Source organism: Podarcis raffonei, chromosome 7 (assembly GCF_027172205.1).
Source record: "Podarcis raffonei isolate rPodRaf1 chromosome 7, rPodRaf1.pri, whole genome shotgun sequence".
In the NCBI taxonomy this organism is placed as follows: Eukaryota; Metazoa; Chordata; class Lepidosauria; order Squamata; family Lacertidae; genus Podarcis; species Podarcis raffonei.
Window position 1 is genome coordinate 60,933,834 of NC_070608.1, and position 14,595 is coordinate 60,948,428.

At 41.5% G+C, this 14,595-nt stretch overlaps 1 protein-coding gene across 1 annotated transcript in view; it reads left to right on the top strand.

Moving 5' to 3' along the window:
• The window catches only part of JARID2 (jumonji and AT-rich interaction domain containing 2), a 184,675-nt gene that overhangs the window by 89,859 nt on the left and 80,221 nt on the right, over positions 1 to 14,595 (top strand). The window contains exon 2 of the mRNA XM_053396823.1: positions 5,712 to 5,847. Coding sequence (XP_053252798.1) covers positions 5,712 to 5,847 — 136 coding nt within the window. The remainder of the gene's footprint in view (positions 1 to 5,711; positions 5,848 to 14,595) is intronic.

A 14,595-nucleotide genomic window follows, 5' to 3' on the forward strand; every position in this document is an offset into this window, starting at 1 on the left:
ATGTACTCTGAGTACGCTAAAAAGCATTGCACAAATTCTAAGTATTATTTTTAGAAGTGGTAGTGAGAATAAGGGGAGGGGGGAAATCCCACTGGGCACATGCAAGACCTTGGGCATGCCTGAGCAGCACTGCAGATTTCAGCCATGATACATCCATTCATCTAAGGAAAGGCAGCAACTGCTTTAGGCATGTCCAAAAGGTGTGTGACTGCACACACATCCTTTGCACCAAACCCAGTAGTGACCCAAAAACATCACCAAAAGGCGGGGCGGGGTGTCTGCAGGCTTTCAATGGGTGTTCCGATTATATGCGACTTCAATAAGCACACAGTGCCTCAAAATGTAATCCCCGCACAAATAGGTCACTGCCTGTAATGTAGCTTTTGAATGCAGATTCTTCCTTTTGTTCCAGCTGTGGATGTACTCTCACCCACAGGTAAGAGACTCCAGTTTCATTTAAAAATGGCTTTGTGGGAGGGGAGCAGAGCTTGTTCTTCTTTAATCCCAAAGGTTAGGTTTTTCACATGCAGTGCAGCTTTCCCTGTCAGGTTTAGCATGGAAGGCTGGAAGCATTTTTCCTCTCTGGTACTTCCAGTTCAGTGTGTGGGAGGGCCCTTTGGAGACTGCACTCATATAAATGCTCATTTATTCAGTAAGCGCTGTGCTCAACCTATTCAGAGAGGTGATTACAAACGCTCATTTTATTTTTGTTTAATTTTTGTCAAGGGTGGTTCTGCTGTCTGAAGACCTGGCACGAGAAATGGGGTCAGGAGGTGTTTGCTTGGGAAGTCTCTAGGAACAGAACTGGAAACTTGCCAGACAACACTGAGTCATAATATACATGCTCCAAGCTATCGCAGTACCTTATGAACTCACTCTTCAAATAAAATAATCACCGTTGTCAAGCTGTATACATACAATTAAACAAATAGCCTAGCTGCTTCTCTAGAGGTTCTTTGCTACATTGGACTCTGGCTCCTGTTTGCTGAAGGCTAGTCTTAACCTAAAATCTGCTGACATATTTAACAGGAGGAAACTAAGGCAGAAACTCATAGTCTTTTAAGTCAAGTTGGCACATTACAGAAGCATGGTGCCAGAACAACATACGAAGTTTAAAATACATTGTCACCAGCCTGATTTCTGGCATGCACAGCAGAACACCTTGAGGATCTCAACTGGCAGACAGTATCATACAATTGGAGAATTGTAGAGTTGGAATGGACCACGAGGGTTATCTAGTCCAAACCCCCTGCAATGCAGGAGTCTTTTCCCAAGCATGAGGCACGGACCCACAACTCTGAGATTCAGAGTCTTGTTCTCTACTGACTCAGCCATTTAGGGTTTTAAAAGTCAGAACCAGCACTTTGAATCGGGCTGGACACGAATCAGAAGTCAGGGCAAGAATGATGTGAAGAGTGCAAATGATGTGAAGATGCCTGGCAGAAATATGGGAATGAACTCTGCTTAGCAGTACTTGAGTGTGAAAACATACTATTAGAAGTGTGTGTGTGTGAAAATAGTAGGTGTTTGGTTGGTGGTGTTAATTAAAATTACATATATAAGGGTTTCAAAGTGACTTACAGGAAAACAAAGCAAAATGAAAACACACACCACGATCCCCCCCCAAAAAAAACACCTCAGTGATAAAACAGGAAAATTGCATTTCGGATCTAGAGTGGGAGCTAGATTAGCTGAACTTGCTTGTATTTTCCAGATCTGATATTACATAGATTTACACCACCAGGAATTATATCAGCTTAGCAGCTGTATTTTCCAGTATCTACAGAAGGGGAACCAGAAATAATCTCCTTCTAATTCAACTTTTAAATGACAAGTTGTCCACAACCAAGGCAAACGGTATGTCAGAAATACCTTTCACTTGAGTCTCCTTTTCAGTGTCCTCTGTGTTAGACTGATGACGGCGATGTCCCAGAAGATGGATTGTACCTTTCGTAGGTCACTAGCTCTGCTGCTCAGTGTGTGCCAGGAATAATTTAAAAATTAATCCTATCAGCAGAATTCACTCTGTCAGTGAAACAATACAAACGGCTGCGTTTTCTCTCTTCACGTCCTAATTAATTAGATTTTAGGCTAGTTAATTAAATTGTAGGTTTCTTGCTTTCTGCTAGAATTCTACGTGAAACACATCTTAGATAAGCATGCATTCTTTTTTCAGATACCGAAAAGAAAAAATCGCTTTCACTGATGTGTAATCATGATTGCAAACTTTTATGAAAACCCTGTCCATATAACGTTGCTAATCTCCCTTTGCTTCGTCCTCATCTCCCTGTGCCTCTGCAGTATTTAGATTGTAAGCATGTGAGCAGGGTCTTGTCGTTAGTTTTCATTTTTGTGTGTGAAGCGCCTAAAGCATTACACAGCTTTAATAGGAACAGAAATGTGCTTTTTGCGGGGGGGGGGGGGGGACAGGACGACTCATCTTTGAGCTTATTTCATGTTAATAGCAAAAGTGGTGTGTTGTGCTCTTTCAGCAGAGAAGTAGAAATTATGAAACGTATTGTGTATGTTTTGTTTTCATTGTTTTGTTTTTGCATGTGGTGTGTATATCTGTGCATACACACATACATACATACATACATACATACAAACAAGCAAGCAGTAGTTGCACACTGGGTCAAACAAGGTACACCTCACGTTTCCAATTTCTTAACCGTGAATTAAGGGATTGGGAGCAAGTTCCAGCATCATGTATCTTCCATGGCCTTTCGCTGACTTAATCATGTCAAGCATTTCCTAACAGAAATGGATATTTCCTATTTTGATTGACTTATATAACTGCTAACTTTAATTATTAGTTAACACTAAGACTTACTGGCGTGGTTCGCATAACTTGGTTAGCCAAGCTCTGACTTCAGACTACCGGCCATCTGCTCCTCTACTTATCTCCAGTCTTTTTTTTACTTCTGTGCGCACTAACCACCTCAAAATTAGCAAGGAGAGAGTTTAACCAGGAGCCTAGGTTTGGACAACACACAAAATTTGACTTAGCTCAGTGCAGCAATAAAATATGTGAAATACCCCATTAACATGTTTCATGTGGATGTGACCAAGTTGTGACTCTGATTATCATTAGATTTTGAAAACCTCAGGCCTGACACTTAGGTTACTGTATTTTTTGCTTTATAAGACTCACTTTTCCCCTCCTTAAAAGTAAGGGGAAATGTGTGTGCGTCTTATGGAGCAAATGCAGGCTGCGCAGCTATCCCAGAAGCCAGAACAGCAAGAGGGATCGCTGCTTTCACTGCACAGCGATCCCTCTTGCTGTTCTGGCTTCTGAGATTCAGAATATTTTTTTTCTTGTTTTCCTCCTCCAAAAACTAGGTGCGTCTTATGGTCTGGTGCATCTTATAGAGCGAGAAATACGGTACTTCAACAACAAGGCAATGACTGCAACAACAAACCTTCCAATTCCATGACTCTTGACACTGGGCAGCTTTAATCCAGTTTTCCAAGGGCTGATGTGATGTGGGGTGGAACTGCAAGGTGGGCTTCTCGTGTGGTGCTCTGGGGCTTATTCTACGCCACCACTGTAATAGAAGTTGCTCTATAGCCCAGTGGTTAGAGCACAGGCCTTGTAAGCCAGGGGTGTCAAGTTCGATCCTTGCTGGGACCTGAGTGGTTTTTCCCCTTCCTCTTTTGGGAACAGCTGGGATAGCTCAATCAGTAGAGTGAAAGACTCAATCTCAGAGTCATGGGTTCAAGAGCCATGCTGGGCAGAAAATTCCTGCATTGTAGGGGTTGGACTAGATCACCCTCATGGTCCCTTGCAGCTCTACAATTCTCTGATTCTAAGTAGTGGGCATTTGTGATTTTAATTCTTTAGTTTTTGCTGGGAAGGGATTGTCTTTCAGATACCATTTTTGTCATTATTTTCCCCATTTCCATGCTTGTGATGAACCTAGTGGTGAGGGCTGGCTGTGTGCAAGAAAATAAGAAAGGTTCTAAGTTTTGTTTGGGCATGCTTGCCTTGAGAACTCTTCCACGGATGCTGTCGTTCTGGCTCAAATGTGCATATGCTTCATGTTCAAAGGAATCTAGGCATAATTTTCTCCTGTTACTGTGCAGTAGTGTTTCCCCAGTGTATAATGATCGTCTTCTGCCAAATTGCTAACTTGCTTTGCTATCACTACTATTTTGCTGCCTGTTTTCCTTTTCAGGCAGTCAAGTAATCTGTCACAGAACTGAAAGCAAACATTTGGGCTCAGTGATCAGAGGATTGCTTTCAGCCTTCAGTATCCAGGATGTATCTCGCTCAAAATAGGTTTTTGTTTTTGTTAAAAAAATGTTGCAGTCTTATTGACCATACTTGTCATGCAGCGTGTAAACTTTCTTACCCTCTGGAATGGATTATTGATACTGGTGTTTGGATTTCTTACTGAACTGTGTTAGTGAGCTGGCTCATGTTTTCCGAAATGAAGGTCATCCAAAAAACTCTAATTTTCTCACTTGGCTGTGGTGCAGCCCTTGAGAAACTCTAGGGCAAAGAACTGTTTTCAAAAAGCATGTTGGCAGAATGGGGAAATTGGAACATAGGAAACATGATAACAAAAGATTAGTATTTTATATGGATTGTATCCAGCTAAATTCAGTTCAGAATATACCCATTGAAGTTAACGGGCCTGTTAGTCTACCCCCCCTTTTAAAATTTATTTAATAATTTGACAATAATTATGAATAATCAACAAAACCCTGCTCCAGAAATACTTTGCATCACAATATTATGCAAGTACGTATGAATTAACATAAAATTACAGCCTTATTCTTACAAAACCTAAAGACCTATTTGAACTTGCTTTTGCAGAGATAATTATTGGCAATATTGTAGAAGGCAATCAGTTTCCCCAGAATTTATGTCTGCATTCACTTGCGGTTGTTGTTATTAGATAAAAAGGGGTTTTTTTTGCCATCATAGCAAAATCCCCAAGTTTGTTAAACCATTCTTTCCAGGGAGGCAATAATGTAACATGTTTTCAGCCAATAACATCCTTGCAGATGTTAACAAATAGGGTGGAATTCAGTGTTGCGCTATTACAATTGTTCTGTCTACGCAAGCATTGCAGTTTGCCAGATAGAACAACCCCCCTCCCCCATGTGCTGTCCCAGGGGTTCTCCCACACAAACCCAGCCAATTTCAGGAGGTGCAGGAACACATGGGGGGCAGAGGTGGAGCGGGGGGGGAGCCCCATTGTGCAAGAGGTTGTTCTTGGCAGGGCTGCCACTGATGGGGTTCATTGGGTTTAAGTTTGTTATCTTCCTTCTTTTTGGTGGTGATAAGGGAACTTCATATTTCAATATTTCTGTAATTATTCTAATAATCATCTTCCAGTATTTTTGTGCTCAACTAAATGTCTGCCACATATGGTAAAATGTTCCATTCTCCTTTTTGCACCTCCAGCAAATTTTGAATATGACTTATTTATTGCTCTCTTCTGTTAAAAATTAAAGCCAAGAAAACAGAAGTCTTACATTTTTGCGGGTTTCATTTTATTTGCTTATTTCTTCAAAAGAATGTTTTTTAATCCCATCCATTATCCTATATACCTTACAGTGCTATTTTGTCTTCACAACAACCCCAAAAGTTTGTTTTTTGAAAAAGCTGAAAACTCATTTTGGCAGCCAGAATAACGTATATATGCATGTTTTGAAATATTAAGTAAAATGTCTCGTTTCTTTTTTTCTTGTCCTATTAGGATGATAGTGATGGGATTCCATGGTCGGAGGAGAGGGTGGTACGAAAAGTCCTTTACTTATCCCTAAAGGAATTCAAGAATGCGCAGAAGAGGCAGCATGGGGATGGCATCAATGGGAGTCTCAAAGGCGTGAATGGTAAGTCTCTTGGCAGATCGTCTTTGCTCCAGCTCTGTGTGCTATGTTTGGGAGTCACAGCAGAAGTTTCTTGGAGCCTGCTTTCCCCCTTCTGTTTCCCTGTTATGTGTCACATCATACAACTGTGTGAGCAGTCAGTTCATTGAGGGGGAAGGAACTTGCTTTCCATGTTTCTGGCAACCTCTTTTGGAAGCCTGTTTCTTCCTGAGCAAGATCACGTCTACGTAGTCTAGCATTGCAGTCTCTCACCATGATCGAAAGACTAATGGAGAATTGATGTACCGGTTTTATGATAAAGAGAAGTGCACCGGTTTGGAAACTCGTGGAAGCAGAGGAGTGGTAAAATTGTTTTTGTTGCATGGAGAAGTGATACAGATGACTGTCTTCTTGCTGCAGTGGTCATACATTTGCATAACTTAAATAACTTGCATAACTAAAATGCCCGTCTATATTTGCTCATGTTTGTGTATTGCATAGGCAATCGTTAAAAAATTACCCTTTTCAAATTAGTTGAGCCTCATGCAGAATATTCTGGAGCATTCTTTTAACAAATATTTTCACTAAATGAAAGGAGGAGAAATGTCACTGTATACCTTCTTATTTAGCTTTCGTTTGACAACCACAGCAGTTACTTCCAACCTATCTAGAGTATTTCCCAAATGTCTGCATAACTGCATGCTTACCAGCATATTACAACAGCATCTGGCTGCTTGTGTAGTTTTCCTTGTGCTTGTACGTTGCATCATTTCTGATGCGTCATATTTCAGCACTTACTCATTGAGAACTTGGGTGTTTGTTAATAAAGATACAAGGATGTGAGCTGTTTATCTACAGAAGATCTACTGCGCGGTCAATTTATAGCATCTCACATCTGAAAAAGAAACTCCCTCAGTTTTCTCAGCTTAGTAATAAATAGCAATCTGAAAGATAGTCACGTTTTAGCAGCAAACCATACCAGTTTTCCTGGACAAGTACACACAACAGCTTCAGCTTTCTGTATGGCTCTGCTTCGTTGATCTTCCGTCAAACAGTTTCTTTAAGGAAGGTTTCTTATTCCATTGTGTGTGTTTTTACTCTGTAGTCTACAGGGAGCAGAAAAGGCCTTGAAGGCGTGATGCACAACAACTGTATGTTGGGAAGCTTTGAGGGAGTGCCAGGTTACAGAGCATGACTGAGATTTTATAGTGTCTGGTTTCTTCCAAGTAAACTTGATGAAAAGCGGGTTAACCCAGTTTTCATTCTCAGAACAGCTCACGCACAAGGGAGCACATCTACATCAAGCACTGCACTCTGAAAATACAAACTGCACCAGTGAAACACAATGTGTCTGGCCTTGAAGTGTTACAAACTGACAAAATGTAGGAAGGTTTTCTTAATTTGCATAACTTTCCTAATTCTGCATGATTTCAGCTACAATCCTGTACTCACTTAACATGAGAATATGTTCTATTGAACTCAGTGGTGTTTACATCTAAAAAGACATACATAGATTGCAGAGTTAGAATTACTTTAAAGGTAAAGGTAAAGGACCCCTGACAGTTAAATCCAGTTGCGGATGACTCTGGGGTTGTGGCGCTCATCTCGCTTTACAGGTTGAGGGAGCTGGCGTTTGTCCACAGACAGTTTTTCTGGGTCATGTGACCAGCATGACTAAGCCGCTTCTGGCGCAACAGAACACCAAAACCAGAGCAGAGCACAGAAACGCCATTTACCTTCCCACCAGAGCGGTACCTATTTATCTACTTGCACTTTTTTTGGCATGCTTTCAAACAGCTAGGTTGGCAGGAGCTGGGACTGAGCAACGGGAGCTCACCCTGTCGCGGGGATTCGAACCGCCAACCCTTCTGATCGGCAAGCCCAAGAGGCCCAGTGGTTTAGACCACAGCGCCACCTGTGTCCCTACAGAATTCTTTTAGACTTATGTGAATAGAATTGCACTATCACTCTGAACCCTTATGAAGCAGAGAGGGTTTTTTAAAGGAATAGTATTGTGGGGGAAATTTGATGAGTGAGGTAGAGTATGTGTTGCTGTATGTCCAGAGGAATGTGATACAAGCCTTGAACAGCAACATAACACACCAGTCTGTTTACCCCATGGCAGAACAGTGGAGCCTTTGACAGACACTGGCTGAAATCCTGTGCACAGAATCTCAGGACTGTAAACACATATATTGCAATCATTTGCTCCCAACTTCCCAATTCCTGGTGAAACAAGAACATGTTCCCTTTGTGACGAAAAGCTGGCAGTGAGGGGGCGTGGTGATATTTCTAGTGGGAAGGAATTGTATAACCAGGGTGCCACAGCAGAGAAGGCCCTATCTTGGGTCACTGCATATTGCAGTCATAGGAAGGACCATGAGGAAGACCACTCTCACAGATCTTAAGGGTCCGAGGTGCCAAATATTGAGAGAGGTACTCCTTTGATTATGCGTGTCCCAAACCATATAGCACTTTATAAGCTAATGTCAAAATTTTAATTGGGCCCAGTAGCAAATCAGCAGCTGGTCCAGTTCCTCAAGAATTGATGCCATTCGAGTTCACAATGCCGCTCAGTAGGCTGGTGGCCACATTCTACACCAATTTCAGTTCTTCGCTATCTTCAAGGGTAGCTTCATGCAGAGCACATAAAGGGATGGTCTTTATACATGGTGCTCAGTGAAGATTTTGCCATTTTCTTTCGACAACAGAAACTTGAGATGAATTAATTAAAAACAAGGAAATAGGCCCTTGACGAAGGCATTGGGGCCGAAACATGTTGTGGCCATTGTAGAAATAATTGTATAAACTCATCAGTTTTTTGGTGTATGTGAGATTCATTTCTCTTTTTGAAACATCAAACCATGGTTTGGCATTATGTCTCAACAAAACCCATGTCATCTTCTCAGCTGTAGTGATTTAGAAGGATGAAATTTAATAAACAGATGAGTTAACTTAGCTACATATTTTCTTTACTAGGTATTTGCTTTGTTGCCTCTGGATATTCACAGGGTATAGAATGACCACTGTCCTGTTTCTACAATGTGCCTTTGTTCGTTTTGTTTCTGTTCCACCATGTGGGAACACTAAAATCAGAAGGGGATATTTTTGTGTGATGTCAGGAAACCCTTTGTAGCATTCAGTGGGAGTCTTTCTCACTCTGGGAAACAGGATAACACATCAGCAAGCCCAAGGGAACATGTGCTGTAATTTTGAATGTTACTATCTGGTATTTCAGCAACGGTTTTAATAAGCCTAGGCCTTGGGTTTGAGATCGTGATAATCAGTTTTTCAGAGGTCTCTTTGAAAGAGAGAATCTCATTCTCACGGGAAATAGCTTTCTTTCTAATGCTGCTTTAGACATGAAATAGACTGCTGTAAAATTGAAGTATAGAATGTAACCATCCTTGGCTTTTATTCATGAGGCTGTATTTTGTATCCTTCAGCAAAGTTGCACATAAAACAAGGCATTTTTCCTTAAAACGAAAAACCACGAAAAACTGCTCTTGAAAACACATGGGCATCACTTGAGTAAACAACAAAAAGACTTAGATAACGGACATAGATATTACCCACATTAATTTCCTTGTGCTCTCTGTGTTCATCTTATGAAAGACATTGGACATTGACAAACCATGGTTTGTACAAGCCATGGTTTTAGTGCACAGCCCATGACTTGAGCTTTCAAATAACTGGCCAATTGCAAGCCACGGTTTAGAGTTGGCTAGCTGGGGTTTTTGTTTTGTTTTTTGGCCTGTTTAGTTCTTCTTTCTGTAGATTTAGTGACACCTAGAAGTGGGATAACAGCTGCAGCTATGCTTTGCTAATTCAGGCATTTGGCCAAAATCAAAGCTAATAGAAACTGTAGTTTGCAGACCACTTCAAACCATAGTTTCTGAGGGTTTCACATAGAGGATATGTTTTGGTTTTTCTTTGTTGTGCTCAACATCTAACCTTATGGAGCTGGACATATCTGTCCCATTCTCCTCTATATAATTTGTGAGAAAACAATTGTGTTCCCATTTGTTAAATTGTCATTAGTCTTATGAGGTCCAGTGTTGTGATCTGTCATTTGGTGTTGCAGTTTGGCCCTATAGGTAGAGGGCCATTTTGTGACAATACTAAAGCTGTGCTCTGCAGTTCTGCAAACCTCTGGCTAGCAGCTAGTGAATAATTTATTTTATTTTAATTTATTTTGTCATGGGGTACTGTCAGTTAGATATAAGCCTACTTATGCTAGCAAGGCATTTTGACATGGAGACAATGGTGACTGGCAAAATAATTTCAAAGTGACTCCACTACTGTATTAGTATTATTTTATTATTTATTAAATTTGTTACTTGCTTTATCTTGCCCAAGGCAACTCAAAGTGTCTTACAACCACACTACCCTCCACTATCCTCCTTCCTCTCCCAGAAAGATCTTACACCAACATTTTTCTCGAATTGGCAATAGTAAAAATGCTGACATGTAATGTGAGGCAAATAGCATTTTGTCTTGTAATCTCACTTAATTTTTCCATGCAGAGAAAAGGTAGCATATAAAAGTCATGGTTGGATTTCTGGGTGGCCACCACACTAATGATTACAAACAACTTCTGAGTGTGCTTGTGGGGTTCTTGGTTATGTGCAAACATGCCATGATATGGTGCTGAAACCCCAAGAACCATCTGTTCTGCTTTGAAAACTTCCAGTTAAATATTATCCATTTTTCTATACACCAGTTTTCATTCAGGGTACTTTGTTTCCTGAAAGGATATTAAAATGTAATTATTTGGAGAGCATTTCATTTATTTTTAAGATGAGCTAGTGGGATATAAAAATACTCAAAGGCTTAAGCAATAATACTACCCACATTTCAAACTTTCAATCTCAAGTTTATGACCTAAAGCCAGGGATAAAAGATTTCACACAAGTCTTCACTTTTTATTAAATGGGAACAACCATAGATAGACTATTCCAGTTTTGAAATGAAAGCTTTTAAATGTATAGAATTCTAACAGAAGTCTCATTTACTATAGTTTTTAATTACTGTATCTAGGAAATTCAGGAATAATAAACAGACATTTAGAAATGTGGGTTTTATAGCAAGCCTCTAAGGGATGTTATCACAGGTTTTTTGTTTCTGATCTTTTCTTTTTCTTTTTGTGGGTAATATGCAGGCTGAATGCACACCTCCAAGCCACTTTCAGAAGATTGCTGCACTAAGCAGCAGTGAATATAGTACTATGGTGGTCCAGGAAAGGGTTTTAAGAAGCACATTTAACATAACAGAAGGGAGAGACTTACTGGATAAAGACTGGGGGAGACTTACTGAAGCATATAGAAATTGCATGACAGAAGCCAGAGGAAGAAGTGGGAACAGGGGACAGAATGAATTGATATACGGGCTGGCCTGGACCAGAAAGAAGGATTGTGTGGATTCATATTCCATTAATTAAATAAACAATCTTACTACAGTGTTAGAACTTATTACAATTCTAGCCCACCCTCCTTCAGCTTAGGGCAGCACCCATTGTGTTACTTCATGAGAAAAAGTGGCAGGACAACAAAGTGACTTATTCCTGTCACCTAAAGGTATATATCCATATGTACCCCTCGGGTTATGAATGTTCAGGTAAAGGTAAAGGGACCCCTGACAATTAAGTCCAGCCGTGAATGGCTCTGGGGTTGTGGCGCTCATCTCGCTTTAAAGGCTGAGGGAGACGGCATCTGTCCGCTTCTGCAGACAGTTTTTCCAGGTCGTGTGGCCAGCATGACTAAGCCACTTCTGGCGAAACCAGAGCAGCGCACGGAAACGCCATTTACCATCCCGTCAGAGCAGTACCTATTTATCTACTTGCACTTTGACGTGCTTTCAAACTGAGTGTTCAGACTTCTGCTCAAACTAATTGCAGGAACATTTGTGTCACTTTGTAGTGAGCAAAAAGTTGTGGTGTTTCTCTCCTCCCTCCTTTTAAAAGCAAGCAATCAGTCTTCTAATTGCCCTCCACCCCACCCCTTAAAACTAAGTTTTAGTGAATTCTAGTAGATTAACTATTAATATGTAACTTCATATCAGGGGCCCGGGATAACAGAGAAAAAGATGGGCCAGATCCCCTTTCCAAAAAAACCTACAGCTCTGGGCTACAAGGGTAGTCCTGGTTAGTGCCTGGGTTAACCTTAATGCAGGAGAAGGAAGGAAGAAGAGTTTGAAGAATTTGGATTTGATATCCCGCTTTATCACTCCCCTTCAGGAGTCTCAAAGCGGCTAACATTCTCCTTTCCCTTCCTCCCCCACAAACAAACAGTCTGTGAGGTGAGTGGGGCTAAGAGACTTTAAAGAAGTGTGACTAGCCCAAGGTCACCCACATGTGGAGGAGCAGGGAAGCGAACCCGGTTCACCAGATTATGAGTCTACAGCTCTTAACCACTACACCACACTGGAGACAGACTGTGAGCCTCTCTCATGCTCATCATCTCCTGACCATGAAGAGGACATTGGAAACCTTAAAAGTAAATCTTCATTGTTGCACTATGGGTGTGGGATAGTACCACATAAGGTCCATATGACCTTTCACCCACCGCTAGGCAGCCTGTGAACCATTCCCACCCCCCACAGTTACCTCACCACCAAACAGAGATGCATGCTTACATTGACTAAGATGAGAACTCTTTTTATCATGATGGCCACATTTGCTCTTGGGCAACCGCCTTGGGGCCACATGCCCATTGTGGGTGAGGCCAGAATGGAATGTGGATGACACAACAGATGTGACTCTTCCTTTTGTAAGAGACTCTAGATGTGTGATGAGAGATAAGGACTAAGGAGAATTCTGAGGGCTGCATGGAGGGAGCTTGAAGGCCACACAAGGCCCTTCTTCCTGAAGTTCCCCACCGCATGGACAAAACAATTCCTGACAAGCATACTGATCAATAAAGGCCAAAGATGCTCAGAGTGAGGGTTAGAGAGAGTGGTTCGATTCCTAGCCACTTGGAATGTGGACTCATCTCTTCACCTTGCTTATTATCTCCTCTTGCTGACTGGCCTGATGCAGAGGAACAACCGGAAGAGTGCAACAGCTTGGGACAGATGATGGGCTGCATTGACAGCGTGCAAAGCGGCTGTTCTTTTCTGTGTGCAAGGAAGACTCACATTTTGCAGCTGAGTAGGGATGATAATGTACTCAGCAGCATCTGCAGATCTTTATGGTTCTGTTTTCTTGCTTGTACTCTCTGACATATGTACTTGTATCTCTTATTGCAGGAAGAGTCCCAAGGTAACCTTGATTCAAAAAGAACAGGTGCGGGAATGAGAAGTCTAGACTCTAAATGCATAATTTTGTTGACTTTTATGGTTTTTTGGCTGCCTTCCATTCTCTTATCCTGACAGTGACTTCTATAAGCTTATCAGGTTCTGGTGCTTTTTGGGCAGATTTAAAATAATCTTTGGTACCCCATGTACTGGAGAACACATTCATAGCTCTCCATTTCCCTATAAGGAATTTGCTTTCCTGACTAGTCTCAGCAAGAGGAGTTTGTGGACCTTTGCTTGACATGTGATGCTTATTTTCAAGCTTGGCTCTTTGTTCTAGAACCCTAATATAAGGAAGCATCTGAACCCTAACGTTGTAGCTTGTTGAGTGGAAGGACCCTAACAAGTTTATTCTGCCTGCCCAGCATCCGACTGAGTCCCAAGTTTGTGGTTGAAAACCTTAACAGTAGGCTGGGGACAAAAGTTGTCTGGTTGCTGTCCTGAGACAGAGGCACCTGACTGTGATGTTTCTCATTATTGCTAACATTGGCTCCTCTTATTTGAATATTCGCTCTTTGCAGACCACAGCCAACCAGCTCTGCTTTCAGATGAAAATACTAATAGCAAGCGAGGAAACCAGTCATAGCAAACTTTCACCCCACTTTGTAGTCCACATGAATGTCTAGTCTCAAAAAGGAAGTCTCCTCATTGGTGTTCAATGACTGTAGTGCCAGCTGTCACTTTTGGTTGGACTAAACTTAATTTGGGTTCTGCTTGTTTTGATAGTAAGGCTCTGCTGCCTTTTCTTAATGGAAGGACCAGTGGTTGGCGTTTTAGTCTAATCTAGTGTTTCCCATTTGCGTCTTCAACTGATTTCAGACTACAATTCCCATCACCACTGGTCTTGCTAGCTAGGGATGATGAGAGTTGTAGTCCAAAAACACCAGGAGACCCCAGTTTGGGAAACACTGGTCTAATCTGTGCCCCATAAGGGAATAAGCACACTTTTATGTGTCCGTCTTAACAGTGTTCTAGAGTTGTAGCTCCAGGGTTTTTAATAATGCTAGAAATAAATGGTGGTGGCGGTGGCAGCAGCAGCAGTGTGATGTAGTGGATGGAGAGTAAGTGTCAAATCCCTTCTCAGCTACGCTGCTCACTGATGATGTGGGGCCAGCTGCTCCCTCTCAGCCTAACCTACCTCACAAACATTTGGGTGAAGCCTGATTTCCAGATTGCTAGCCTTTGGGAAAGTCCATATTCACATTACACGAACACCGATCGTGTTTTAAGTTCAGCTGCCATGTGTGTGTCTCAAGTTATAGTTGTCAGAAAGATCATTGATATCCTCTTGAAAGAAGTGCTGCTAAGTATATGGAAATATGTGCACATGTGAGGAATGGCAGCTATTGATGTGAGAAATGCTGCTGTTTTACATAATTTAACTGCAAACAGTAATCTAGGGATTCACTCTTCTCAATATCTAAGTTGCATGTACTGAATCTCTCGTATGACAGGCAGGCTCAGATTTCTTCCCTATTG